At 45.7% G+C, this 27,885-nt stretch overlaps 1 protein-coding gene across 1 annotated transcript in view; it reads left to right on the plus strand.

Moving 5' to 3' along the window:
• The window catches only part of TMEM67 (transmembrane protein 67), a 624,701-nt gene that overhangs the window by 23,317 nt on the left and 573,499 nt on the right, over window positions 1-27,885 (plus strand). The window contains 1 exon segment of the mRNA XM_029591688.1: window positions 19,819-19,909. Coding sequence (XP_029447548.1) covers window positions 19,819-19,909 — 91 coding nt within the window.

Below are 27,885 nucleotides of genomic sequence, written 5' to 3' on the forward strand. Positions count from 1 at the left end.
GCTCAGGAACCTCTTTCACTGGTCCATTCGAATTCCCCTATAACATCTCTGGATACGTCTATTGGTTATCCATCAGGTCCTCCAGAGGATCCCCCGGAGCCGTATTATCCAAAATTTCTAGAAAAAGTGGGTTCCATCCTACATCTAGAGGTGCAGAAAGTGCCAGACCCTAGAGCAGAAGCATTGGGCATCCTCAAAATATTTGACCTGCTGGCAGAGCCCACTTCCTTACCACCACATCAAGTTCTGGATGCAGTCCTAGAAAAGACATGGGAATCACCATTCACCAATCCATCAGTCTCTAGGAAAATCGACTTGAAATTTAAGAAGAAACAATCCCAGTTTTACTCTCAGCCACAGCTCCCCCACAATTCAATTGTGGTAGAATCCGCACTCCAGAAGGTGAGGAAGCCCAAACTCCACGCTTCTATGCCCCTGGGTAGAGATAATCGTCTCTTGGATGACTTTGCTAAATGAGCCTTCCAATCAGCTATGCTGGCGGCATGTATCACTCAGCACCAGTTCTACATCGTACAATACTTGTATGAATGTGTACAGGCCATGAAAGGGATGCTTTACACAGTGGAGTTGCCCTCCACGTCGACACCTCAGCCTATCCAGGACATTGAGGAGGGAATCTGGCACCTTCTCAGAACCATCTATGAAGGCTTTGAAACATCATCAAGATCTTCAGCCTCGGCCATTGCGGCACGCCGAATGGCATGCCTTCAAGCCAGCACGATACGAGAAGATGTGCATGAAAAATTGGCGAATCTCTCTTGTAAAGGGGACAACTTATTCGGCAATAGGTTTGAGGAGACAGTAGCAAAATTGAAGGAACAATCAGTGGCGATTCAATCCTTGGCTGCACCTTCCAAGTTTCATGCGCCATGCTGCTACTTCTCAGCGTCTCACTGGCAGTCCTTTTCGCGTCGTCCTTTCTGGCCTTACTCATCGTACTGCCAGCCATCATACCAGCCGCAGCAAAGGCCACAACCAGCACAAGCGCAAAACAGAAGGGGAAGACCTAGATCTCGGTGTCCCCAAAACTAATCACCATCAGCGCCAGCCAAACCATCCCAATCTTTTTAAGATTTCCTTTGCCACCGCTGCAGCCATCGCCACCGGGACGAATAACAGCATGTTTACCGGCATGGGAAGCCATGATGTCTGATCGGTGGGTACTAGAGATCATTCAGAAAGGCTATCAACTACACTTCCTCACCACACCCCTGCTTCCCCATTTATCAACCAGGGGACCCAGATTACACCAACTCCAGTTGGTGTCAAAAATAGCATAGCTACAAATGAAATGGGCCATTTGCAAGATTCCGATTCATACCCACAACACAGGGTTCTATTCTTCATACTTCCTAATTCCCAAGAAGTCTGGGGGCCTTCGTCCTATACTAGACCTCCGAGAGTTGAACAAATACCTGGTGAAGGAGAAATTCAAGATGGTATCCTTAAAAACCATTCTGCCCCTTCTTCAACCCAATGATTGGATGTGTGCGATAGGTTTTAAGGATGCTTATATCCATGACCCTATCCACCCATCTTCGTGGCATTACCTATCATTTCAGTTCCAACACACTCATTACCAATATACAGTCCTTCCGTTCGGACTCTCAGGGCCCCCAGAGTGTTCACGAAATGTATGTCAGTGGTGGTGGCGTTCCTGCGACAGCGGGGCATGCGAATTTTCCCTTACCTCGATGATTGGCTACTGGTAGCATCGGATCCCACGACTCTGATGACTCAAGTGCATCAAATAATAGAGTTCTTGGACCAGCTTGGTCTAGTCATCAACTACCAGAAGTCCATGTTGACCCCAACGCAAATTCTGCAGTTTATAGGAGCGCGTCGATACCATACGGAACAGGGCCTTCCTACCGGAAGACAGACAGTTGGAGATGCGATCTCTACTGCACTCTCTCAAAGTGACGCAGCGACCTTCAGCAAGGCAAATACTTACATTGTTGGGACACATGGCAGCAGCCATTTATACTGTGCCCAACACTAGATTGCATAAGCGTCGCCTACAGTGAGGGTTGAAACGTCAATGGAAACAACACTCACAACCACTGAATCAAAAAATAGTCCTGACTCAGGAGATGTCAAAGGACTTGGACTGGTACTTGAACAAGACCACACTATCGAAAGGAGCATTGTTCAGCACTCCCCCTTAAACACAGTTCTCACAACGGATGCCTCTCACAGAGGTTGGGGGGCACACTTAGACGAACTACAAACGCAGAGCCAGTGGTCCCTTCAGGAACAAAATCTACAGATAAATCTCCTAGAGCTCAGAGCAATTTGAAATGCCCTATGAGCCTTTCTCACTCAGCTTCAAGGTTGCCGAGTAATGGTATATACAGTCAGGTGGCAATGTTCTACATCAACTCTGCAAGGATACACTGCTCATTTTCGACCATGCACATTGCCATTCCATCCACCTCCAAGCGACCTATTTGCCGGGAGTAGTCTGTACTCGGGCAGACAGACTAAGCCGAATATTCTACCCCCACGAATGGTCGCTCAACCAACAAGTGACTCGCCAAATATTTGCTCAGTGGGGGATACCAACCTTAGATCTCTTCGCCACGGAACAGAACACAAAAGTCCCTCGTTTCTGTTCAGTTTGGCCCAGTCATCGTCGGATGGCACAGGACGCCTTCCTGCTTCCTTGGACAGAAAGTCTGCTGTATGCTTTTCCTCCAATTCCTCTCATCACCAGGACCATTCAAAAATGTATGCAGGACGCAGCACAGCTAATATTAATAGCGCCAGCTTGGCCTCGGCATCCGTGGTACACCTATCTACTACATCTATCCATCGCCGATCCCATCAGATTACCGGATCGACCGGATCTATTGACACAGGAGGGGGGAACCCTTCTTCACCCCATGCACTCTTCCCTGCACTTACCAGCTTGGAGGTTGAGCGGGTCCTCCTAAAAGAGCAGGGCATCTCCGTGGAAGCCCAAGAAATCATTGTGGAATCCAGGAAACTCTTCCCGAGACGGCACTACGGGTTCAAGTGGTACCGATACTCCACATGGTGCACATCCAAAGGGATACACCCCTTAGACTGTTCACCTGAATCCCTGCTAGACTACCTTCACACACTATACAAGGGAGGTCTCGCAACTTCTTCGGTCATGGTTCATCTTAGTGCCATAGCAGCATACCATTGACCACATCATGGCCAACCAATCTCATTGTATACTAATTGTATTATAAACTCAGGCACAACATGAGGACATGCGCGGGTATTCAAAATATTTGTCATAACTTTCAGTGCTGCATTTTGTGCAGTTGAGGTGTTTAGAGAATGAATGTCCAGAGTTACTATAAAGAACCCCTGAATTTGATCTGCAATAGGATCCAATATGGTCAAAAAATGTGATGAATCACAGAAGTATGTTGGACATTTGCTTACATGTTTGTGGAGAAAATCTACATACTATGACAATGGTTCAAACACAGATGCATTGGATGAAATATGTCTACCAGGTGGTTTATCCGGAGTCTTGTGCACCTTGGACTATGAGGGCATTTTGGATTCAAGAACGTAAATTCTTTCAAGTGTCAAAAATCCCTGGTTTAATCCCCGAGTAGTGATATCCTTGATTATAATCTGTAGGCTCCCTCGATAAAAGTTTATAACTATTGTGATCTTGCAACTATCAGTTGATTTCTTGTGTATAATCTTCTCTATTCATCACAATGATGGCCCTGTCTTTGTCTGCAGGCTTAATGGTAATCCTTGGGTTATTCGCAAGATGGGAAGCAATCTTACGCTCTTCTCTGTTTATGTTACCCCAGAATTTTTCATCCAGTTTTTTCAGAGAACTTTTATCTCTCATTATTAGTTGATAAAATGTATGAATCAGAGGATTTAATGGTCCAGGTGGAATCCATTTTGACAGTTCTTGAACTCTGATGCATTCATATATGCAATAAAATGTTCACTAGAGAATGTTTTCACTGATAAGTTTCTATCAAATCGTTGCAAATCTACATGAAATTGAAAAGCATCATGTCTACATGTTGGTACAAATGATAAGCCCATACCCAATACTTGTTCCTCATGTCGACCTAGGTTTCAGTCAGAGAAATTGATCACTGAACTTTGCGACCACATAGAGAACTCCACGATCTCGTCATGAACCTGGGAGACACATCTCTTTGTTCTTTCCAGTTTGTTTTTCGTCTTTTCTGTATGTATACTTCTGTTTCTAAAAAAAATCACTTTCAAGTTCTGTCCTAACGGAATATTCCCCTTCAGACGAGCCTTCGGAAGAACTGTCGAAGGTAATCTTTTTAACCTTCTTTACTCTCTGTTGCATCCAGGGATAGATGCTACCCTTCTTGTAGTCAAATTCATCTCTATTGAATTTAGATAGCTTAAATTCTCTTAGATCCTCTTAGATCCTTCTTGAAATTATATATCAATTTCTGTAAATCTAGATAATTGCTATAGGTTTCTGGACTTGCATCTGTTTGACTGCTAATTTCTTGTTAAGCTCCTCCTTCAGTTTGTTCCATAATGACTGCATTGATTCTATTAATAAAATCAGGGCATAATTTACATGCTGCCCTGTCGGCTCTATTTCAAGGTTCGTTCTTGTTAAAGACTTCTTGTCTCTGTCCCTTCTGACACAACTATCCACGAAATACAACCCGTGTTGGGGGACTCATGGTGGAATACAAATTGTAGGCTATTTATTTATTTATAATTTATTACCTGTGCCGTCCAAAGTTCAGTGTGGGTTACAGTTAATACAGTCATAGTAAAAACGGAAAACATAAATAATAAAACTAAAAAAGGGGACTGGCCTGGGAAATAAGTCCTAACTAACGAGAGTTTGATTTATATATTTACAAGCTTGCTGCCTTTGCATCAGATTGTGGGCTGCTTCTGAAGTCTTTCTTAAAAATATCTTGAAGATGTTTGCTACTTGATTGAAGTCTGTGGCAAATTATACATTTATTATGCGATACACCTCTCCTTTGACTGTAAACAATTGTGTGTGATTAGCTCTATTTCCACTACCTGCACAGTTGTTGAGGCAATTTTCAAAAGCCATTTACCAATGTAAATGACTACTTACACTGGTAAAAGGGCTATTTGAAAAATCCCCACTCTATGGGTAAAAGTACACACATTATGCCACATACTTTTATGCACATTTTTGTGAAGGCATTCCCGGGTAGGGTTAGAATGGGGGAGGAAACAAGCATGTAGTTTTGTATTTTCAAAACAGAGAATAACTTTAAAAAACTGCCCAGAGCAGCATATAAACACTTATATGGACACGCGCAGATTTACAATAGTATTTTTAAACCTGCACGTATTATAAAATATATGAATACATTAATTGATGGAAAGCAAGTATTTAAATGCATTGAACGTGCATATTTTTACTTTCCTATTTTAAAAACATATGCGAGTATGTTTTATATGCAAAAATAAAGTAGGACTTACAGCATAAAACCCAATTTGAATGCATAAGTTTGTATATTTTAAAACATGTACGTAATTGAAGTTTTCCATTGATAAACAGGCTAAATTAACCATACTGCATGGAGTGACTGTGCTGTCTCTCAAAGCTTAAAGCTTTTCTCCCTACTGGACATGCACGGCAGTTCCTGTGTGAACAAATCTAGAAGTCTCCTCAGTTCTTTTTTATCCGCACTTTGCAATTCCTCTTTAGTTTTTCAAACTTTTTCTTGCTTCGGCAACCCCAAAAAAGCACTTTTCAGTGCTACCATGGCACAGAGGAAACATGAGGGTTTCAAATATTGTAGTTGTGGCCACATAATGTCCATCGCATATGGCCATAACTCCTGTTATCTATGCCTGGGCTCGGATCATGACCAGGCTAATTGCTGAGACTGCGGAAGAATGTAACCCAAAGCGCAGAGGCAGCAAGCCAAGAAAATTGTTAGTCTCTGGGAGGAGGACACCCTGGCTCAACTGTCAGCCTCCTCCTCATCTCTGGAAGAGGTAGAGGAACTTCTCTGCTCAGCCCGGTCCTCTCTGGGACAACTGTGATGCCCTCGTGCGCTGGAGGACCAACTGGCCTATTTGTAAGATCATAAGAGCATAAAATATGCCTTTCCTAGCGTGTAGCCAGATGGACTCAGGACCAATGGGTATTGTGCTCTCCTGACAGCAGATGGGAGACGGAGAGAGATTTCAAAGCTGACAACAGCCTACATATACCCGTGCAGCATGCTTAGCTCTTCAGTATTTCTCCGTCTTCATAGCAGATGTGGACACTATCCAAAAAAGAATAGTGTAACTTTTACAACAAAGAAGAAAGAAAATTTACCTTTTAAGAAGAGAGCCCCGCTTCTCCTGTGGTGAAACCTAACTGTCCCTCCCACAGTCGAGACTTTCCTGAGGTGACTCCGATATTCCTCAGAGGTGAGCCTTGGTCCGACTGCTGATTCACGGCGTAGACTTAGCCCCCAGGGTGGCTGAAAGGCTGCGGGTGCAGATTCGAGCGCGGCAGTGAAGGTATTCCCCTCTCCCCCCGCAGCTGAAGACTGCCCGGCACGCGACTGGTAAGCGCCGAGACCAGGTAAGGTAGAAACCTTTGCTTTTAAGTATCCGGTCTCCAAGGCTCGAATAGCCGTACTGATCTTCCTTCCGAAGAGGTTTAAAATCGGATTGAGAAGCCCTCCTTGGGCTAGGCCCCGATCCAATGTGAGGGGCCACACACGTGGAGACCCTCTGGGGAGGGGGGGTTGCCATCTTGCCAGCGGGGTCATCAGCACCATTTTCCCCCCCCTCGACCAACGGTACGCGCGGGGCAGGCCGGAGGCCCGAGATGCCTAACTTGAACGCACCAGTAAGGGCACACGCTTAACTGCACGCACATCTGGGTTGTGCGCACAGCGGCGTGCACAACTGCGCGCATAACTGTGTCGTGCGCACAAAATCCGTTGCCCGCACGCACAACTTGTGCGCACGTCATGCGCATAACTTCTGCACATCCAACGTGCACAACTAAGCGCATCCACGCGCATAACTCCACGCACGGACAAGTTTTTAAGCCCTTCATGCGCACAAATAATGGCACCACCATATAAGAAAGCCAAGGGACCTTTCCTTTGCCCAGCCTGCCACTTAAGAGCCATGCAGCCTGAACTGGAATCCCTCCTGTGCCTACAGTGTGAGCAGACCCAGGGAGAACCGAAACAAGACCTCCTGCAGCCAGGAGAGGGATCTGGAACCACTGGCACCACGGACCCCTAAGCATTTCTAAATCAGCGCCCCCACAGGAAAGTACCTCCGGGGCCCCCACTACAACATTTATTTATTTATTTATTTTTATACCGAGTTTCATGATAGGCATCACATCAACCCGGTTTACAAATAACAAGGAGTGTAAAGCATAACGTAACGTAAAAAACAATATTTTCAATAAGAACCTTGAACTTTAAATACAGTGAATCAGAAAAAGGGAGAGGGAAAGTTACAAAAAACAAGGAAAATAAACTTGGGATGGAAGGGGAGAAATTGAACAGCACAATATTTACATTTCAGCCTATTGATACATTAGAATAGCAAGTGAAAAAATAAGACTATGAAACGGTACATAGGTAATCAAATGAATAAATATGACACAGTTGTGAATGGTAATAGTATGATAAATATTCAGCAGGAATTAGTGAGAGAGGGTTTGAGGTTGGTTGATTCGTGTTTACATTCCATTATTGCATACGAGTTAGTGCTAGTGAGAGGAGGTTTTATTCAAGGCTTGGAAATGCTTTTTTGAAAAGCCAAGTTTTTAGTCTTTTCCTAAATGTTAAAGAGCATGGCTCTTGTCTCAAATCAGGTGGGATCGAGTTCCAGAGAGCTGGACCTGCTGATGAGAAGGCTCTGAGACTCAAGGATTTATGTTGGTAGGTTTTGGCCTTTGGAATTTGGAGTGACTCTTTGTAGTGTTCCCTGATAGGCCTGGCGGAGGTGAATTTTTTAAGTGGTATTTGTAGGTCGAGTTGCGTGTGTTGGTTGATAGTTTTGTAAATGATGTTAATGGTTTTGTACATGATTCTATAGTGGATCGGAAGCCAATGGAGGTTTTTGAGAATAGGTGAAATGTGGTCAATTTTCCTGGAATTTGTAAGGACTCTGGCTGCAGAGTTCTGAACCATTTGTAAAGGTTTGGTGTAAGAAGCTGGGAGGCCTAATAGTAATGAGTTGCAATAATCTAGTTTGGAAAAGATTATTGCTTGCAATAATCTTTTGCAACATGGACCCAGGAACCTTCTCCCGGGTGGAATTTTTTAAAGAGCTGCAAATCTTTGTCCAGGCACAACCAGCCCCTACTACTCGCCTAACTCAAACCCCGCCGGAAGCCCAAGCCCTTCCTGGCCCCTCCCGAGTTCCTCGAGACATGCCTCTCCTAACCAAGAGCATTCCTGATGAGGATCCAGACACCTCAGATGAGGAAACTGTCTCCCTGGAAGAAGGAGAAATTCCCCCAGGGATGGAGTCATACCAGACCATGCTCCGATTCTTCCACAAGGACAAATTACCAGCCCTCGTGTCCCAGACTATGAAGATACTGGGTCTCCCAGGCACACTTCCACATGGAAACCCTACGCTCTGTTATAATGGCGGTTCAACTGGGAGAATTCCTAACCTCCCTGGGCCTATCTGAAGCCTACCTTCACATCCCGGTCCAAGAGGACCACCAGCGCTTTCTGCGCTTTGTGATACTGGGCCAGCATTATCAGTTCCGAGCGTTACCCTTCAGACTAGCCACCGCTCCCAGAACCTTCACCAAAATTATGCTGGTAGTGGCGGCAGCATTGAGGAAAGGAGGAGTCCTGGTACATCCTTATTTGGACGATTGGCTGATCAGGGCAAAGTCTCCAGAGGAGAGTCGCCACGTGACCACCAGAGTCAGGAACCTACTACAAGAACTCGGATGGGTCGTGAATACAGCCAAGAGCTGTCTACAGCCCTTCCAGTTACTAGAATACCTGGGAGTCTGCTTCGATACCAAACAGAACAAGGTCTACCTCCCCCCTCCAAGGAGAAGGAAGCTGATGGGTCACTTACAAAAACTGTTGACCTTGGTTCGCCCCAAGGTATGGGAGTACCTTCAAGTCCTCGGCCTCATGACATCAACTCTGGAAGTTGTTCCGTGGGCAAGGGCCCATATGTGACCGCTGCAACGTTCCCTACTGTCACGATGGAACCCAACGTCCCAGAACTAGTCAATTCGCCTCCAGCTGCCGACGGAGGTTTGGGATCAGCTTCAGTGGTGACTGCAGGAAGAAAACCTAGGCAGAGGCATAATCCTATCCCACCGAATTGGATCTTGCTCACCACGGACACGAGCTTACGAGGGTGGGGAGCCCATTGTCAAGAATAGTCGGCCCAGGGGCAGTGGAACAAGGAAGAGGCGAGATGGAACATAAACCACCTGGAAGCTCGAGTGGCCAAACTAGCCTGCCTACGTTTCAGCCACAGACTCCGAGGCGAGTCTGTCAGAGTCATGTCGGACATCAACCACCAGGGAGGAACCAAGATCCAGCAGGTGTCTCTGGAAATAGACCCCCTCATGGAGTGGGCGGAAATAAACCTGCGAGGGATTTCGGCCTCCCAATCTCAGGAAAGGACAACATCTCAACGGACTACCTCAGCAGAGAGAGCCTATACCCGGGGGAATGGTCGCTGGCAGACACAGCCTTCCAGCTGATAGTAAATCGATGGGGCCCCCCAGCCATGTACGTACTAGCAACTTGTCGCAATGCCCAAGTCCCCAGATTCTTCAGCCACAGGCGAGAATCACAATCTCAGGGAATCGATGCTCTTGTCCAGAACTGGCCAGAGGAAGGCCTCCTGTACGCCTTCCCACTTTGGCCACTACTGGGCAGGGTCATCCACAAGATAGAACATCACAGGGACTAGTTCTACTAGCCACCCAGGATTGGCCAAGAAGTCCATGGTATGTGGACATGCAAAGTTACTGGCGGGGAATCCTCTGCATCTACCGCCATACAGGGACCTTCTCCAGCAGGGACCAATCTTCCATGAAGGCCCGGCTCGATTCTCTTTTACGGTACGGCCCTTGAGAGGACTAGCCTAAAGAAGCGCGGCTACTCAAAAGTCATGATTGACACCCTGCTCTGGACACGCATGTTTTCCACATTTCTGTCTTACATACGAATCTGGAGAGTATTCCGAAGCCTGGTGTGAAGACCACGGCCTCCTCCCGAGGACAGCCAAGATTCTCACGATCCTAGAATTCCTACAGGACGGCATGACGATGGGGTTGTCTCTCAACTCCCTCAAGGTCCAAGTCGCAGCACTGGCCTGCTTCAGGTCGGAAGTGGACGGTATCAGATTATCATCTCATCCTGAAAGGAGTTAAACAACTCCGGCCACCACTAAATGGCCAGTGCCTCTATGGAACCTCAACCTAGTACTAGACTTCCTAGCAGGGGAGTCCTTCAGACCAACAAGCGGCCTGAGTCTACGTCTCTTGACCTTAAAGACAGCTTTTTTGATTGCAATATGCTCAGCTCGGTGCATCTCCGAACCTCAAGCACTATCCTGTCAGGAACTGTTCCTCAGGTTCAGCCCGAGCACCATACAGCTGCGTACGGTACCATGCTTCCTACCGAAAGTGGTTTCCCAGTTCCATATGAACCAAACCATATCCTTACCATCCCCAGATGAGCACAAGGATTGGGAAGACTCACGCCTCCTTCGCCACCTTAATGTCGGCAGAATCCTAGTCTGATACCTGAAAAGATTGGAACCCTTGAGTAAAACTGGTCACCTGTTCATTCTTCACAGCGGGAAGAAACAAGGGGAAGCGGCATCGCAGGCAACCATAGCCCGCTGGATCAAAGAAGTAATTAATGCAGCCTACGTCGAGGCAGGAAAACCATTATCTCTGCAGGTCAAGGCGCATTCTACAAGGGCCCAGGCAGTCTCCTGGGCTGAAACCAAGCTGCTTTCGCCAGCTGAGATCTGTCAGGCGGTGACATAGTCCTCCCTGCACACCTTCTCCAGGTTCTACCGCCTGGATGTTCAGGCCAGGGAGGATATTGCTTTCGCAAGGGCAGACTAAGTGGGCCATGGGCAGCCTCCCAACCTGTAGGGGAGTAGCGATTGTAGATCCCATTGTTCCTGAGTCCATCTGGCTACACGCTAGGAAATGGAGAAATTACTTACCTGATAAATTTGTTTTTCTTAGTGTAGACAGATGGACTCAGCATCCCGCCCATGGCTGCTCCAGAAATCAAGAACCTCGGATATCAAATCTCGAGACTGAGCAAGTATGGGTAAGCCATGGCTTACCTCTAGTTCAAGACACCCGCAGTTGCAGGCGTTTATTTTTTGAGTGCACTGGCGGTCTCCAGTTCCAAAATTTTATATATATATAATCAATTGAACCAGTTCAAGGTTAATCAAGTATTAAGCAACATATATCCACACTGGCTTTTCGAAGAGAATACTGAAGAGCTAAGCATGCTGCACGGGTATATGTAGGCTGATGTCAGTTTTGAAATCTGACTCCGTCTCCCATCTGCTATCAGGAGAGCACAATACCCATTGGTCCTGAGTCCATCTGTCAACACTAAGGAAAATGAAATTATCAGGTAAGTAATTTCTCCATTACTGGGTTAGACCAAGGGTCTATCAAGCCCAGTATCCTGTTTCCAACAGTGGCCAATTCAAGTCACAGGTACCTGGCAAGGACCCAAACATTATAAGTATCCTAAGGTATTTATGCTGGTAACAAGCAGTTGCTATTCCTTATTGATTAATAGCAGTTTGGATAAGTTCCTCCAGGAACTTATCCAAATCTTTTTTAAACTCAGCTACACTTAACTGTAGCATTCTCAGAAACTCTCCCCATTTCTGAGTACGGGCTCAAGCAAATAGCGCAGCCCTAGATAACTCTAGTGGGCCCTGTGCTTCCGACACCTATACCCCATCATATAAAAAGCCGAAGAAGATACATCATGCTCCGAAGGCCTCACACATGGCATCGATGGCGCACGCGGCACTGAAGATGGTACACACCATGCCGAAGATGTCACATCAATGCTCAAGACAGCGCCTACGGAGTACACTGAGCTTGCGGCACACATAGTACATAAAGTGGCGCATACAGTGCTCAAAGCGGCGCATGTGGCGCACAAGATAACACATACAGTGCCCAAAGCGAAGCACATTGTATAAAATACGGAAACGTACTGTTCACTGTTCCATGTAAAAAGCCCCGGTCGGACCTCTCAGACCAGGGCAACTTATCGTTCCATGTAAACCGGATTGATTTGTATCTAATACAGGAATTTCGGTATATAAAAATTAAAAATAAATAAATAAATAAATATGAGACGCAAAACGCATACGGCGCCAAAGACACCTCAAATGACCTAAAAGACGGCGCATCATCCCTTCACTTCTGTCGCATCAGATGCAAGAGGGAGCATGACCCAAGGAATTGCCATTTGGTATCCTGAAAAAAGCAAGCAAACACGCTTCTGCTACCACAGATGCCCCTTCTTTAAAGAAACAAAACCACCATGGGGGCTGAAGAATATTTTTTAACCACTGAGGGAGCTCAATATCACTTATTTTCCTCCTATTTCAGGCTCCTTGGAGGACAGCCTTTTCACCACAGCTTCTCCAGATGTTATACCCTGCCAGATTAGTCTCCGTTAGATATCCTGGCAGCAGTAATTCTACCACCAAGGATCCCAAAGACCATATATCAGCCTCTGATGGTGTCACCTCAACTTCCGCCAAGCACTCAAGTTACCTAGTTCCCTTCCACTTTATGTCAACAGGGTTTCAGGCTCCTTGTACCTCAACCCATTTGTTCTCTCTTGCCTCTCACTCCTGTTTTGGCTAAAGAAAAGAAACAAAACTTGGAGCAAGAGACCCCTACATTCCATTTTCAACATTCGCAACAAGCGGTAGATCAAATTATGGACGTTGTCTGAAACTTTTTCACATCATTGCTTCTGCAGACTTTTTCGCCGCCTTTTCCTCCAGTATATCCAATTCAACCACTGGAGTCCACACCATTAGAATCACGTGGCCCTCACTTGTCGGCACCAGACCTTCTTGAAGTTAATAAGGAAGGGCTTTCTCTTCCATCACCACCATTTCGGGGACCATTCATCATCAGAATCATTGAGGTCAAGTAGCCTGATGTTGCCTTCCCCTGGGAAGTCCTATTGCAGCTCCACAGGTATTCCTTCTGACCCACCTGTGGAAATGCCAGACCATTCCTCTCCTCTAGAAGACATGATGTGTTCATGTTTTGTTGAAAAGGTTGGTTCACTGTTGAAGATAGACATTCAGAAGGAACTAGATCCCTGCACATAAATAATGAGTTTGCTATGCATCCTGGAGCTTCCGAGCGAACCCACAGCATTCCTGTCTCACCCGGTATTGCAGAAATCTCTTATGAAATTCTGGGACACTGTTTCAGGGACCACAGTGGTGAGGAAACTGAACGTGAAATTCCGCTTGCAAAAATTGCTGGGCCCTGAAATGGTGCACCCTCTGCATAATTCTGTGGTAGTGGAGTTGGCCATGCGCAGGGTGAAGAAAACCATAGTCCACTCCAACTCTTCACAAACTGCTGGATGACTTTGGGGAAAAAAGTATTCCAGGGTTCAATTCTATCAACTAGGATATAGCAGCTTCAATTAGTGCATATTCTCTACGAATGCCCCAGCAGCTAAAACCTTTTGTAAGATCAGAAGAGGGTGATATCCCTCAACCCCTTCTTGGCATGGAGGAGGGTTTGTGTCACCTTGTGAGGGCAGTTTGAGGGTTTTGATAAAGTAGCAAGATCCTTGGCAGCTTCCACTGCAGCACGCTGGATGGTGTGGTGCCGAGCCAGTGATCTTCCCTGCTCAAGAGAGTATCTATTTGGTGACAAACTAAAAGAAACTGTCACTCAAATAAAAGATTAGAATCTGGCAGTAGAATTGCTTACTGCAGGGGGAGCTCAATCTTCTACCTCACGCCGCTTCTATACGCAATTTAGAAAATCATTCTATCTGCGGAGGCCATATAGGTCCCATCAAGGCTACCGTCAGCTTCCCTTACAGTCACCATGGCTCCAGCAACCGTCTATCCAACGGAGAGGAAGACAAAGGGATTGATTCAGCAGAAACAACCACTGCAAGCGACTTCAAAGTTGCAGCAAGGTTTTTAACAAAACATCCGCCACAGCAGATAGCACCGATTGGGGGAAGAATCCAACTATATGCAGCTTCCTGGTACAAGATAATATCAGACCAGTGGGTACTGATGATTGTGCAACAGGAATATCGCCTCAATTTCAAAAACAACCTTAGACTCTCTACCCCTGCACTCCTCTAAGTGATCAATCCCACCTGGATGCCTTACAACAGGAGGTACAGTTCCTCCTCAAGCAGAACGCCATACAGGAACTAGCCCACGCCAATTACAGTCAGTGCTATTACTCCAAATACTTCCTGATACCCAAGAAATTAGGGGGACTCTGGCCTATCCTGGATCTCAGGAATCTCAACAAACGACCTCCCTAGGTGCCAGCTTGCCATTCATCCAACCTCAGGACTGACTGTGCTCCTTAGATCTCAAGGATGCTTATACTCATATCCCTATGCACCCTTCTTCTTTGTGGTACCTTTTCTTCAAAGTTAGGGTACAAGCATTACCAATACAAAGTACTCCCTTCTGGCCTTTCATCAGCCCTGAGAATATTCACAAAATATCTAGCTGTGGCGGTAACACCTACACAGGTTGGGAATTCACATTTTTCCTTACCTGGACAAGTAGTTGATCACAGCCTCTTCAAAAGAGATTTTGCATTCAGATACACTGCTAACTATCCACTATCTAGGGTTTGTAATTTATTTATTTATTTATTTATTTATTTATTTATTTAAAGGCTTTTATATATCAAAGTTCATGTACTAGTACATACTGCGTCGGTTTACATCAATTCTGAGAAGTCAAATGTACATCCAACTCAAACGATACAGTTCATAGGGGCCAGAATAGACTTAACTTATCTATGGTTTTTCTTCCTAGTGACTGTGCTCAAAGACTCCTGGATCTGGAAAGATTTGTAAAATTTCTGACCTCAACACCTCCCCGATGACTCCTCACCTTCCTGGGTCACCTAGCAGCGACAATATACGTAGTCCCCTTGACCTGTCTCCAAATGTGGTGACTCCAGTGGGGCTTGAGAATGCAATGGAATCTGTTCCTCCAGCCCCTCTCATCAAGTGTGGTCATAATCGATTTCATGAAGACCGATCTCAAAATGATGACTGCATCAGAACGTATTAGAAGCTGGGCTTCCACTTCAATTGTACCTGCATCAGGTTATCCTGACCACGGATTCCTCCACCTGGAGCTAGGATGTGCTCCTTTCACAATTCAAAACACAGGGCTTATGGTTGTTTCAGGAATCCTGTTGTCAAATCAATCTGCTAGAGCTCAGAGAGGTACGTCATACCCTTAAGTTTTCCAGCACATACTCTATTCTCAGCACAGAATGATTTATACCAACAACCAAGTTGCAGTGTATTATATAAACAAGCAAGGGTTTGCATAGGGTTCTTGGACCCTATGCAAAGAGACCTTAGCCATCTGGAACTGGGCAAAGATCCATCATGCTACTCTCCAGGTTATCTACCTTCCAGGGATCGCAAACACGGAAACAGACAGACTCAGCAGAGTTTTCTGATCTCGTGAATGGGCTCTTTCTCAAGCCATCGCAGATAATTTGTTTCACACAGAACAGAAAGACAACCCATTTCTGCTTGCTTTACCCAAGCCAGTACAGGGAAGCACTGGATGCTTTCCTAATTTCTTGGTCCCAGGGATTTCTCTACATGCCTTCCCTCTAATCCTGCTCATAGCAAAAACTATACAGAAGTGTATACGAGACGGGGCCATCAGGATATTGATAGCCCCAGCGTGACCCAGACAACCATGGTATGCATATCTCATTTGACTTTTAAGAGCGCCCCCCACAAAGTCTGGGATCGGATCCCTCCCTACTCACTCAGAAGGGAGGGTTACTGGCGAGAGGAGACCAAGATGGCGGCGAGAGCGGTCGCTCTGTAAGACGCTCCTGAACGAACTCATACCTTAACAACGATGCCCGCCAAAAGGAAAGGCAAAATGCGGGTCTTTCCTACAGATCCACCGCAGCCTGATCCTCAGAAGCGGATCACAGAATACACGTCCGCATTGATGGTGAAGGCGGGGGACGGATTCCCCGCTGCAGCTGCTGAAGAGGGAGCTTCGGCGCTGCCTGGGGAGGTCAGCTTGAGTCCCCCGGATTACCGACCTCCACCGGCGCCTGGACAACATGCGGCTTTCCGACAGCAGACGCCTCGTGATGACATCACTCCCTCAACGGAGAGAGAACGCCAAGAGGGAGTAGAGGCGCCTACCCCGATGTTCTCCTCGAGTCTGCTGGGAACAGCAGCAATGTCGGGCCAGGAAGATCGGGAGATTTAAATATCTCCAGTTTACCCGAACGAGGAGGCAAGGAGCCTTTCGGAGATGGCAACCGGGAGAGCTCCAATACAGCCGAGGGAGCAGGGAAGGGGTGAGTTTATTATTCCCCCCAAACCACCCACGGTAACTTTGGATATATTGTGGGAGTTAATGGCTAGTATCAGACAATTTGTGAAGGAAGCTGAAGTCAGATACAATAAAATGGATAATGACATGCAAAGCCTGAAACTTAAGACGGAGGAACAAATAAAAGATCTGGGAAGCAGGATGAAAGAGGTGGAGAAAAAAACTGCACAAGTTCAAATGGTGGATGTTAAAATGATAAAAGACCTGGCATATCAGTCTAAAAGATTGGAAGCGATGAAAATTATAACAGACACTTGAACTTAAGATTCTTAAATTTTCCAAGTGCTTTAGGAGAGGATGTACAAAGCACATTGAAAAGGTTTTTCTTAGAAATTTTGAAATTTGAAGAATCTAAATTGCCCATCATAAATAAGGCCTACTTCCTTACCAAAATTGTAAGGGGAATCGAGGGAGACCAACAGGCCATTTTTGAGAATTTAACTGAATTTATTGAAAGTTCTGCTGTAGAGATATTGGGCAGGGGTACGTTATTAGTATCATTTGTCATTGAAAAAGATGTTAGCAATGTAATGAAAGCTTTCTTTCAAAATTCCTCTGAAACTTTTTTTTGGCCAATTGGTCAAGATTTTCCCTGACTTTGCCAGGCCTACCCAATTTTTTACTTAGATATCCTTGTAGATGTCTAATTAAAGGCAAAGGTGAAAATTTTGCATTCACTGTAATTGAACAGCTGAAATCTTTTTTGAATGCAAGAATGGTGTCCACAGCCCCACAATAAAGTTTGGTGATCAGTAACCGTATGGTAACCATCAATTCATTAAGCCAGTTATCTATATATTTTTTCTTTAAATTTCTCCCCTATGTTTAACAGGTCTCACTCGCCTATGTTTCTTTGGAGAACATATAATTATGTATTTTGAAAATTGTTGAAGAAATTATCCTCATATTTTGTATGTATCTCTTTACTTTTTTTCTTGAGAGTATAATTTCTGTATACTTTTTGAAAATTATAATAAAGTGCAAATTAAAAAATAAAAAAAGAAGGGAGGGTTACTTCTCCATACCTTTCAACCTTCTCTCATTCATACAGCATGGAAACTGAATGCTCAACTCTAGCACACTTCCACTTATTATCTGAGGATGAAGATATCATAGTCTCGGCAAGGAAACCATCCATTCAACGTAACTATTCCTTCAAATGGAAACTGTATACTAGATTTCGAACCCCTGGAAAATGCCTCGTTAAAATTCCTAACTTGAAAAGTCATCTTTTTAATAGCTGTTACGTCAGCGAGAAGTGTAAGCGAATTGCAGGCCCTAGAACATTTCCCGCCTTACCTACAATTCTTCTATGACAAAGAGGTCTTGCAAAACCAACAAAGTTCTTTGTTATGGTCCTGGGCCGTGCCCCAGTCCCTTCACTTACCTCGGGGCTGGCCCAGGCTGCTGAAATACCTCCCCGGCCGGCAAGGCCTGTCCCAGCTTCTGCCACGGTGCTCCCTCCTCGAGGGAGAAGTCGTCCATCCTCCGCGCCTGGCCCTGCCCCCTAGGCGCGTGCGGGGCTCAGGATTTAAAGGGGCCAGCACGGGAAGAGTAAGAACGGCCCACAGATGACGTCAGATGCTGCAGGGGAATTTAAACCCCTGCAGCTTCATGAAGAAACTCAAACCCCTCCTCCACACACATGATCTCCGCACTGTTATACAAGTGACTATCTGCGCAAAAATGGATTACTGCAACTCCCTTCTCCTGAGTCTCCCCATATGCTTCCATCAAACCTCTTCAAATACTGCAGAATGCAGTTGCCAGAATCCTCTCCAATACCCGTAAATCTGATCATATAACCCCTGTTCTTAAAGAACTTCATTGGCTCCCTATTCCCTCACGTATCCTGTACAAAACTCTTACTATTATCCATAAAGCACAATACCACCATAACTCTCACTGGCTTTGAAGATCCCCTGCGCTTCATCCTTCACAACCGCCCCACTAGAATTTCCCTCAAAGCTACCCTACACACTCCCTCCCTCAAGAATGCTCATCTCACCTCCATCAGAGAGCGAGCCCTTTCTGTGGCTGGTCCCTCCCGCTGGAATGCTCCCCCCTCGGAACTCTGCTCTGAGCCCTGCCAGTACAAATTTAGAAAAAAGCTAAAGACCTGGCTCTTTAAGCAGGCCTTCCCAGCATAAGTCCTCCAGCTCCCTCTCTTCCCCTCCCCTCCCCCATTTTATCATTTTACATTATTTATTTATTTCCCCCCCCCTGTATTATTGGCCCTAACTAACCCCTTTTATGTTATCATTATGTTTATTATCTGATTACTGTTTTCTCTTACTGTTTTCCTTATTAGTTAACCTATATTTATTGTTATTTGCACCCTCCCCTTTACATGTTCGCTGTATTTCTCTTAGTTCTTTGTAAACCGATATGATGTACCCTCGAATGTCGGTATAAAAAAGTTGTTAAATAAATAAATAAAAAATGTATATCAGGTAAATACACTTAAAGTAGCTTAGAAGCAGACAAGCATATGAAACGAGATTTAAAGGGGCAAAAAGGCGCCAAATGATTATGGGTTCAAAGGAGCCAAAGAGAAAAAGCAGTGAAAATCAATTAAATGTCTGGAATGCAGAATGTTGTCATAAAATAGGATCAATCAAAGGCCTAAACTGCAAGTACTGCATAGGAAAGAATATACAAATTTACATGAAAGGTAACCACTCAATTCTAAATTTACATCCATTATTTCTTACTTTATTTTTGATGCTTTTTCTCTTGTCCACTGTATTGAAATCTATTGTGTTATATTTGATCTGCCAGATAGTTGTCCTCTTGAGACAGCTCTGCTGCGAAACACGGCTCGTGTCGGGGTTGGGAGCTTTTATCCTGTTTTCTTGAATTGGCAATTACAGTACACTACAGTACAATACAACAAACTACGTTAACTTAATTGGCGGTTTATATATTTTTCATCTATACCTCTTGGATTTATCAATTTCATGTTTTGAGTGTGCTGCTAGCTGCTTTTGTTTTGCAGGTTTCAGGCATGGTTGAATGTTAGCTTTTTGTGCCTATACTCTTTTGTTTCTTTGCTCTGTTTGCAGTAATTACAGCAATATACACAATGATAGTGGTAGGAAATTTGACACTAGTAATAGTGTCAGAATGAATGTCCATTCATTTTTTTCATTTTTTTTTCCCCAGGGTGTTACTGAAGATGGCTGGAACTGTGTACAATGTCCTGGTGGTTTAAATGCGGAAAGAAAATGTCAGTGTCCTGCAGGAAATATTTTGGGTATGAAACATCTGTATATCTTTTTATGTAAAATCAGTAAATTAATTGATATTTAAGAGTCATAAGATTATAATTTATGAAAGTTAGTTTTATTCTGCAAACTGATTTAAAGATGCAGTCTAAAGCATGCAGAGTTGGACTGATTGATGGCCTAGTTGCTATCTGTTTTGATTGCTCATTTTTATGATAACAAAATGCTCCCAATTAGATCACTATTTTTATTAGTCATGATTCCTGTTTTAATATCCCTTCTGATTTTGGATGCAGACAATTATCTGCTTTGAGAGCTATTGATGAACATAAGAACATAAGAAAATGCCATACTGGGTCAGACCAAGCCCAGCATCCTGTTTCCAACAGTGGCCAATCCAGGCCATAAGAACCTGGCAAGTACCCAAAAACTAAGTCTAGTCCATGTTACCATTGCTAATGGCAGTGGCTATTCTCTAAGTGAACTTAATAGCAGGTAATGGACTTCTCCTCCAAGAACTTATCCATTCCTTTTTTAAACACAGCTATACTAACTGCACTAACCACATCCTCTGGCAACAAATTCCAGAGTTTAATTGTGCGTTGAGTAAAAAAGAACTTTCTCCGATTAGTTTTAAATGTGCCCCATAATAACTTCATGGAGTGCCCCCTAGTCTTTCTACTATCCGAAAGAGTAAATAACTGATTCACATCTACCCGTTCTAGACCTCTCATGATTTTAAACACCTCTATCATATCCCCCTTCAGTTGTCTCTTCTCCAAGCTGAAAAGTCCTAACCTCTTTAGTCTTTCCTCATAGGGGAGCTGTTCCATTCCCCTTATCATTTTGGTAGCCCTTCTCTGTACCTTCTCCATCGCAATTATATCTTTTTTGAGATGCGGCGACCAGAATTGTACACAGTATTAAAGGTGCGGTCTCACCATGGAGCGATACAGAGGCATTATGACATTTTCCGTTTTATTCACCATTCCCTTTCTAATAATTCCCAACATTCTGTTTGCTTTTTTGACTGCCGCAGCACACTGAACCGACTATTTCAGTGAGTTGTCCACTATGACACCTAGATCTCTTTCTTGGGTTGTAGCACCTAATATGGAACCCAACATTGTGTAATTATAGCATGGGTTATTTTTCCCTATATGCATCATCTTGCACTTATCCACATTAAATTTCATCTGCCATTTGGATGCCCAATTTTCCAGTCTCACAAGGTCTTCCTGCAATTTATCACAATCTGCTTGTGATTTAACTACTCTGAACAATTTTGTGTCATCTGCAAATTTGATTATCTCACTCGTTGTATTTCTTTCCAGATCATTTATAAATATATTGAAAAGTAAGGGTCCCAATACAGATCCCTGAGGCACTCAACTGTCCACTCCCTTCCACTGAGAAAATTGTCCATTTAATCCTGCTCTCTGTTTCCTGTCTTTTAGCCAGTTTGCAATCCACGAAAGGACATCGCCACCTATCCCATGACTTTTTACTTTTCCTAGAAGCCTCTCATGAGGAACTTTGTCAAACGCCTTCTGAAAATTCAAGTATACTATATCTACCGGTTCACCTTTATCCACATGTTTATTAACTCCTTCAAAAAAGTGAAGCAGATTTGTGAGGCAAGACTTGCCCTGGGTAAAGCCATGCTGACTTTGTTCCATTAAAATGGAATGAAGGAAGTGGAAACAACTCTTTGCTCATTTGTTTTGTGAAAAATAAGGTGCCCAATTAAAATAGAACTGTTAGCTAAATATTCACAGGTTTTTTTCAGTTTCTTGATTCTATTATTTTTTTTGTCCTTATTCCCTGGGTTCAGTTTAGTGCTAATGTGTTTATTTGTTTTTATACTAAAAACTGGAAGAAAAGTTGTACATTTTTTTAAATTATATCTAAGCTTTTGTTTTTCTGAGACTGTTCCTTTTCTTAATAATAATGGTGAAAATCATTAAATAGGAAGAATTTTCAAAAAATAAACAGCATCTTCTAAGGCATGATATTAAAAAAGAAGAATGGGATCATAATGGTTTTATTTCTTTTTAGAAACCATGGGATTATCTAAAAATATTTTCCCTAGCACTATAGGGAAGACTACAGCTTCATAGTATGTATCACTTAGAGTATAATTTTTATAGGATTGTTTTCAGAATAAAGAACTGCATTTTTCAAGTCTTAAGGCATAATAGAACATCTAAATGCCTTGCTGGTCTTCCATCTTGGTTTGATTCAGAGAAATTAGCTGTTGGCCTAGCTCAGATTTTTGACATATTTTGCACTTACAGCATTCTTGCTTTACTTCCTTTCAAATTTGGTTTAATAAAATTGATTTCCTAGCATGTAGCAGATGGACTCAGGACCAATGGGGTATAGTGTACTCCTGATAGCAGTTGGAGACTGAGTCAGATTTCAATCTGATGTCAGCCTACATATACCTGTGCAGGAAGCTTAACTCTTCAGTATTTCTCAGTCTCCTAAGCAGTTAGGGACACTACACACACTTGTACAGCGTTAGAAAATCTTACCTCTACAAGACGAGCCCCGCTTCTGCGGTGATACCTAAGGGTCCCTCCCCAGTCGAGAATTCCTGAGGTGATTTCCGAGATCCCTCAGAGGTAAGCCTCGGTCCGGTAGCCAATTCCCGGCGTGGACCTAGCCCCTAGAGTGGTTGAGAGGCAGTGGGTGCAATACCGAGCGCAGTTGTGAAGGTATTTTCCCTCTCCCCCCGCAGCCGGAGACCGCCCGGCACGAGACCGGGAAGTGCCGAGACAAGATAAGGTAGAAAACTTTCTTAAAGTCTCCTGTCTCTGAGGCTCGGATAGCCGCACAGATCATCTTCCCGGCGTCTGTTAAATCGGGTTGAGCAGCCCCGTCCGGGCTAGACCCCGATTCGGTGCGAGAGTCCTCTCACGTGGAGACCCTCCAGGGGGGTCACCATCTTGCCCGCTTGGTCGTTGGCGCCATTTCCCCCCTTGATCGCCATATTGTCCATACAACTGAGCCGTGCGGACAGTGGCAAGCCGGGCTCACAAACGACTTGTGCGCACAGCGGTGCATGCATCTATGCTGTGTGCACAGCGACGTGCTCAACGGTGCTGGGCGCACAGCTGCAAGCACAACGGTGCTGGGCGCACAGATAGGCCTGTGCGCACAGTGGCGCACGCATCTCCACTAAGCGTACAAATAGCAGCCTGCACGCACATTATCGGCGCACCCGGAGCGCACAACTAAGGCCACCGGCGCGCGCATCAACGCGCACAGACGAGTTCTGAGCCACTCCACACGCACAAATCATGGCACCTTCGGCCAAGAAACCCAAGGGGCAAGCCCTCTGTCCTGCCTGCCACCTGAGAGCTGCGGAATCCGAAGTGGTCTCTGCCCTATGCCTGCAGTGCGAAGAGGCTCAAGAGGAAGCGAAGCAAGGCCCTCCTCAGACTGTAGAGGAGTTCAGCTCCACCAATGATAGTACTCCGGACCTCTGCATCCCGGGCACCTCGGGGAACTCCTCTGGATTCAATATGGACCCAGGGACCTTTTCCTAGGTGGCATTCTTCAAAGGCCTGCAAACCTTTGTCCAGACGCAATCGGTATCACCTGTGACACAGCCACAGCCTCCACTAGAAGAGCAAAACCTTCCAAGCCCCTCTCAGATCCCCCGAGACACGCCCCTTCTGGGCAAATGCCTCCCCTTAGGGGACTCGGACACCTCGGTGAAGAGCCTGACTCCCTGGAGGAAGGGGAAATCCCTCCAGGGATGGAACCATACCGAACCATGATGCGATTTTTCTCCAAAGCCGAGTTACCAGAACTCTTGTCTCTGAGTCTGAAAATGCTGGCCATTCCTGGCGCAAGTACCACAGCGGAGCCAAAGACGAACCCAGTTTTGGTCGGTCTTTGTCAGGCCTCATGCTATTTCCCAATGCTACAGACCGTACAACAACTGATTGACCTGGAATGGAATGCCCCGGAGGCCAACTTCAAAGGAGGACGGGCGATAGAAGCCCTATACCTCCTGGAACCCACAGCCAAAGAACTCCTAGGGTTCCCGAAAGTGGATGCCATGGTTTGTGCTGTCTCAAAGCGCACTAACATCCCAGTCAAAGGAGGAGCTGCACTCATGGATGCACAAGACAGATGGCAGGAATACATCCTTAAACAATCATTTGATGTCGCAGCAATGTCCCTGCAGATCGCTTCCTGCTGCGCCATGGTGACACGTGCCTGCTTGCTTCTCTCCAGGGACGCAAACACTTCCGCCGAAACATTAGAACTGGCGATATCTTTCCTCACTGATGCGACCTCTGATCTGGTGCGCACCTCAGCCAGGGGTGCCTCATCCATAGTGGCAGCCAGAAGGCAACTGTGGCTTTGAAATTGATCAGCCGACACCACCTCCAAGATGAAACTCACGAGAATGCTCTTTAAAGGATCCCTCCGGTTCGGAAGCGAACTGGAGAAGTTAGCCAACAAATGAGGCGAATCCCCAGTGCCTCGATTAGTGTAGGACAGGAACAAAAGAAAACAATGCCCCTCTCCCCGAAGAAACAAGGGCAGAGGAGCACAGCGTTTTAGACCGTACAAAAACACATACCAAGCATCTCGCCCCGCTGGCAGAGGCCAGTCCTTTCATAACAAACACAAGAGAGGAGCCAGCTCACGTACAGACCCCGGCCGCACCCCACAATGAGAATCAGCAGACCCATCCACAGGAAGAAGCCTTAGGGGGCAGACTTACCCTCTTCTACCAAAAATGGGTCGAGATAATGTCTGACAAGCAGGTCCTAACCATCATTCGTGAGGGATACTATCTGGACTTCCACAGCATCCCTCCAGACAAATTTGTGAGATCACCGTGTTACTCCCTCTCCAAGAGGACGGCAGTGGAAACCACACTGACAAAATTACTCAGCCTAAAGGCATTAACCGTGGTGTCCAAGCACCAACTAAAATACTGGCCACTATTCCATTAATTTTATCGTCCCGCATCTCAAAAAAGATATAGTTGCGATGGAGAAGGTACAGAGAAGGGCAACCAAAATGATAAAGGGGATGGAACAGCTCCCCTATGAGGAAAGGCTGAAGAGGTTACGGCTGTTCAGCTTGAAGAGATGACTGAGGAGGGATATGATAGAGGTGTTTAAGATAATGAGAAATCTTGAACGAGTAGATGTGACTTGGTTATTTACACTTAGCAAGTAGCACATTTAAGACTAATTGGAGAAAATTATTTTTCACTCAATGCACAATAAAGCTCTGGAATTTGTTGCCAGAGGGATATGGGTAGTGCAGTTAGTGTAGCTGGGTTGAAAAAAGGTTTGGATAAGTTCTTGGAGAAGTCCATTAACGGCTATTAATCAAGTTTACTTACGGGCCGATACAGTAAAAATCACAGGCCACTCTCCTGTGCGCGTGATACATTAAGTTAATTTATTTAAATTAGGGCCAGCGGTAAAAAGAGGCGCTAGGGACACTAGCGCGTCCCTAGCACCTCTTTTCGGACAGGAGCGGCGGCTTTCAGCGGGTTTGATAGCTGACGCTCAATTTTGCTGGCGTCGGTTCTCGAGCCCACTGAGAGCCACGGGTTCGGAAACCGGACACCGGCAAAATTGAGCGTCCAGTTTTCAACCCACGAGCCGCGGGCCTATTTCAAATTTTTTTTTTTAACTTTTTTTTAACTTTCGGGACCTCCGACTTAATATCGCCATGATATTAAGTCGGAGGGTGCACAGAAAAGCAGTTTTTACTGCTTTTCTGTGCACTTTCCCGGTGCCGGCAGAAATTAGTGCCTACCTTTTGGGTAGGCACTTATTTCTGAAAGCAAAATGTGCGGCTTGGCTGCACATTTTGCTTTCTGAATCGCGCGGGAATACCTAATAGGGCCATCAACATGCATTTGCATGTTGCAGGCGCTATTAGGTTCGGGGGGGTTGGATGTGCGTTTTGGACGTGCTATTACCCCTTACTGAATAAGGGGTAAAGCTAGCGTGTCCAAAACGCGCGTCCAATTGCAGGTTAACAGTGCGTGTACTGTACTGGCCTGTTAGGGAATAGCCACTGCTATTAATTGCATCAGTAGCATAGGATCTTCTTAGAGTTTGGGTAATTGCCAGGTTCTTGTGGCCTGATTTGGCCTCTGTTGGAAACAGAATGCTGGGCTTGATGGACCCTTGGTCTGACCCAGCATGGCAATTTCTTACGTTCTTACCTGAGGGTACAGCGCTTCTGCATGGAAACCCTACATTCAGTCATAAGGGCAGTACAACAGGGAGAATTCCTGACTTCTCTGGATCTATCAGAAGCCTATTTGCACGTCCCGGTCCATCACGCTCATCAGCGCTTCCTACGCTTTGCGATACTGGACCATCATTACCAGTTCCGGGCGCTACCCCTAGGACTTTCACCAAGATCATGGTACACCCATATCTGGACGATTGGCTGATCAGAGCAAAATCTCCTGAGGAAAGTTACCAGGCAACCACCAGAGTCAAGAATCTACTACAGAATCTCGGGTGGGTTGTCAACACATCCAAGAGCTGCCTGCAGCCCTCCCAATCACTAGAGTACCTGGGAGTCCGGTTCGACACCAAACAGGACAAAGTGGTTCTTTCTTCTACAAGGAGAAAGAAATTGATGGACCAGTTGCGAAAACTGTTGAGCTATGCTCGCCCCAAGGTATGGGACTACCTCCAAGTCCTCGGCCTTATGACATTGACCCTAGAAGTTGTCCCATGGACAAGGGCCCACACCGCCCACTACAACATTCCCTACTGTTATGATGGAACTCGATGTCCCAGAAGTACACCGTTCGCCTCCAGCTTCCGGCAGAGGTCCGGACCCAGTTCCAATGGTGGCTACAGGAAGACCATCTGAGCAAGGGAAGCAGACTGTCACCTCCGATCTGGATCTTGCTTACCACGGATGCAAGCCTGCGAGGGTGGGGGGCCCATTGCCAGGAACTGATGGCCCAGGGGCAATGGAACAAGGAAGAATCGGGATGGAACATAAACCGCCTGGAAGCCCGAGCGGTCAGACTAGCCTGCCTACGATTCAGTCACAGACTCCGGGGCGAATCGGTCAGAGTCATGTTGCACAACGCCATAACAGTTGCCTACATCAACCGCCAGGGAGGAACCAGAAGTCAACAGGTGGCCTTGGAAATAGACCCCCTAATGGCGTGGGCGGAAACAAACCTGCAAGGGATCTCAGCCGCCCACATCGCAGGAAAAGACAACATCACTGCGGACTACCTCAGCAGAGAGAGTCTAGACCCAGGGGAATGGATGCTGTCGACCACAGCCTTCCAGTTGATAGTAAACCGCCCAAGTTCCCAAGTTCTTCAGCCGCAGATGAGAACCACAATCCCAGGGAATCGACGCCCTCGTCCAGACCTGGCCACAGGAAGACCTGCTGTACGCCTTTCCCCCATGGTCACTACTGGGCGGGAACATCTGCAAGATAGAACATCACAGGGGGCTAATACTTCTAGTGGCCCCGGACTGGCCAAGAAGGCCATGGTACACAGACATGCGAAGACTTCTTGCAGGGAACCCTCTGTGCCTACCTCCACACAGGGACCTTCTCCGGCAAGGACCGTTCCTTCATGAAGATCCAACTCGATTCTCTCTTACGGTCTGGCCATTGAGAGGACTCGCCTGAAGAAGAGCGGATACTCTAAGGCAGTGATTGACACCTTGCTCTGAGTAAGCAAGTTCTCCACATCTCTAACTTACATACGAATATGGAGAATATTCGAAGCATGGTGTGAGGAACGCAACATCTTTCCGCAAACAATCAAAATCCCCATGATCCTGGAATCAGGACGGCTTGAAGAGAAGGGGTTGTCTCTCAATTCCCTCAAAGTTCAGGTGGCCACGCTGGCCTGCTTCAGAGCCAAAGTGGGCGGCATTAGTCTATCATCACATCCTGACGTTTCCTGCTTCCTGAGAGGGGTCAAGCAAATCTGACCACCACTAAAGTGGCCAGTGGAATCTCA

This window comes from Rhinatrema bivittatum, chromosome 2 (genome assembly GCF_901001135.1).
Source record: "Rhinatrema bivittatum chromosome 2, aRhiBiv1.1, whole genome shotgun sequence".
Lineage (NCBI taxonomy): Eukaryota > Metazoa > Chordata > Amphibia > Gymnophiona > Rhinatrematidae > Rhinatrema > Rhinatrema bivittatum.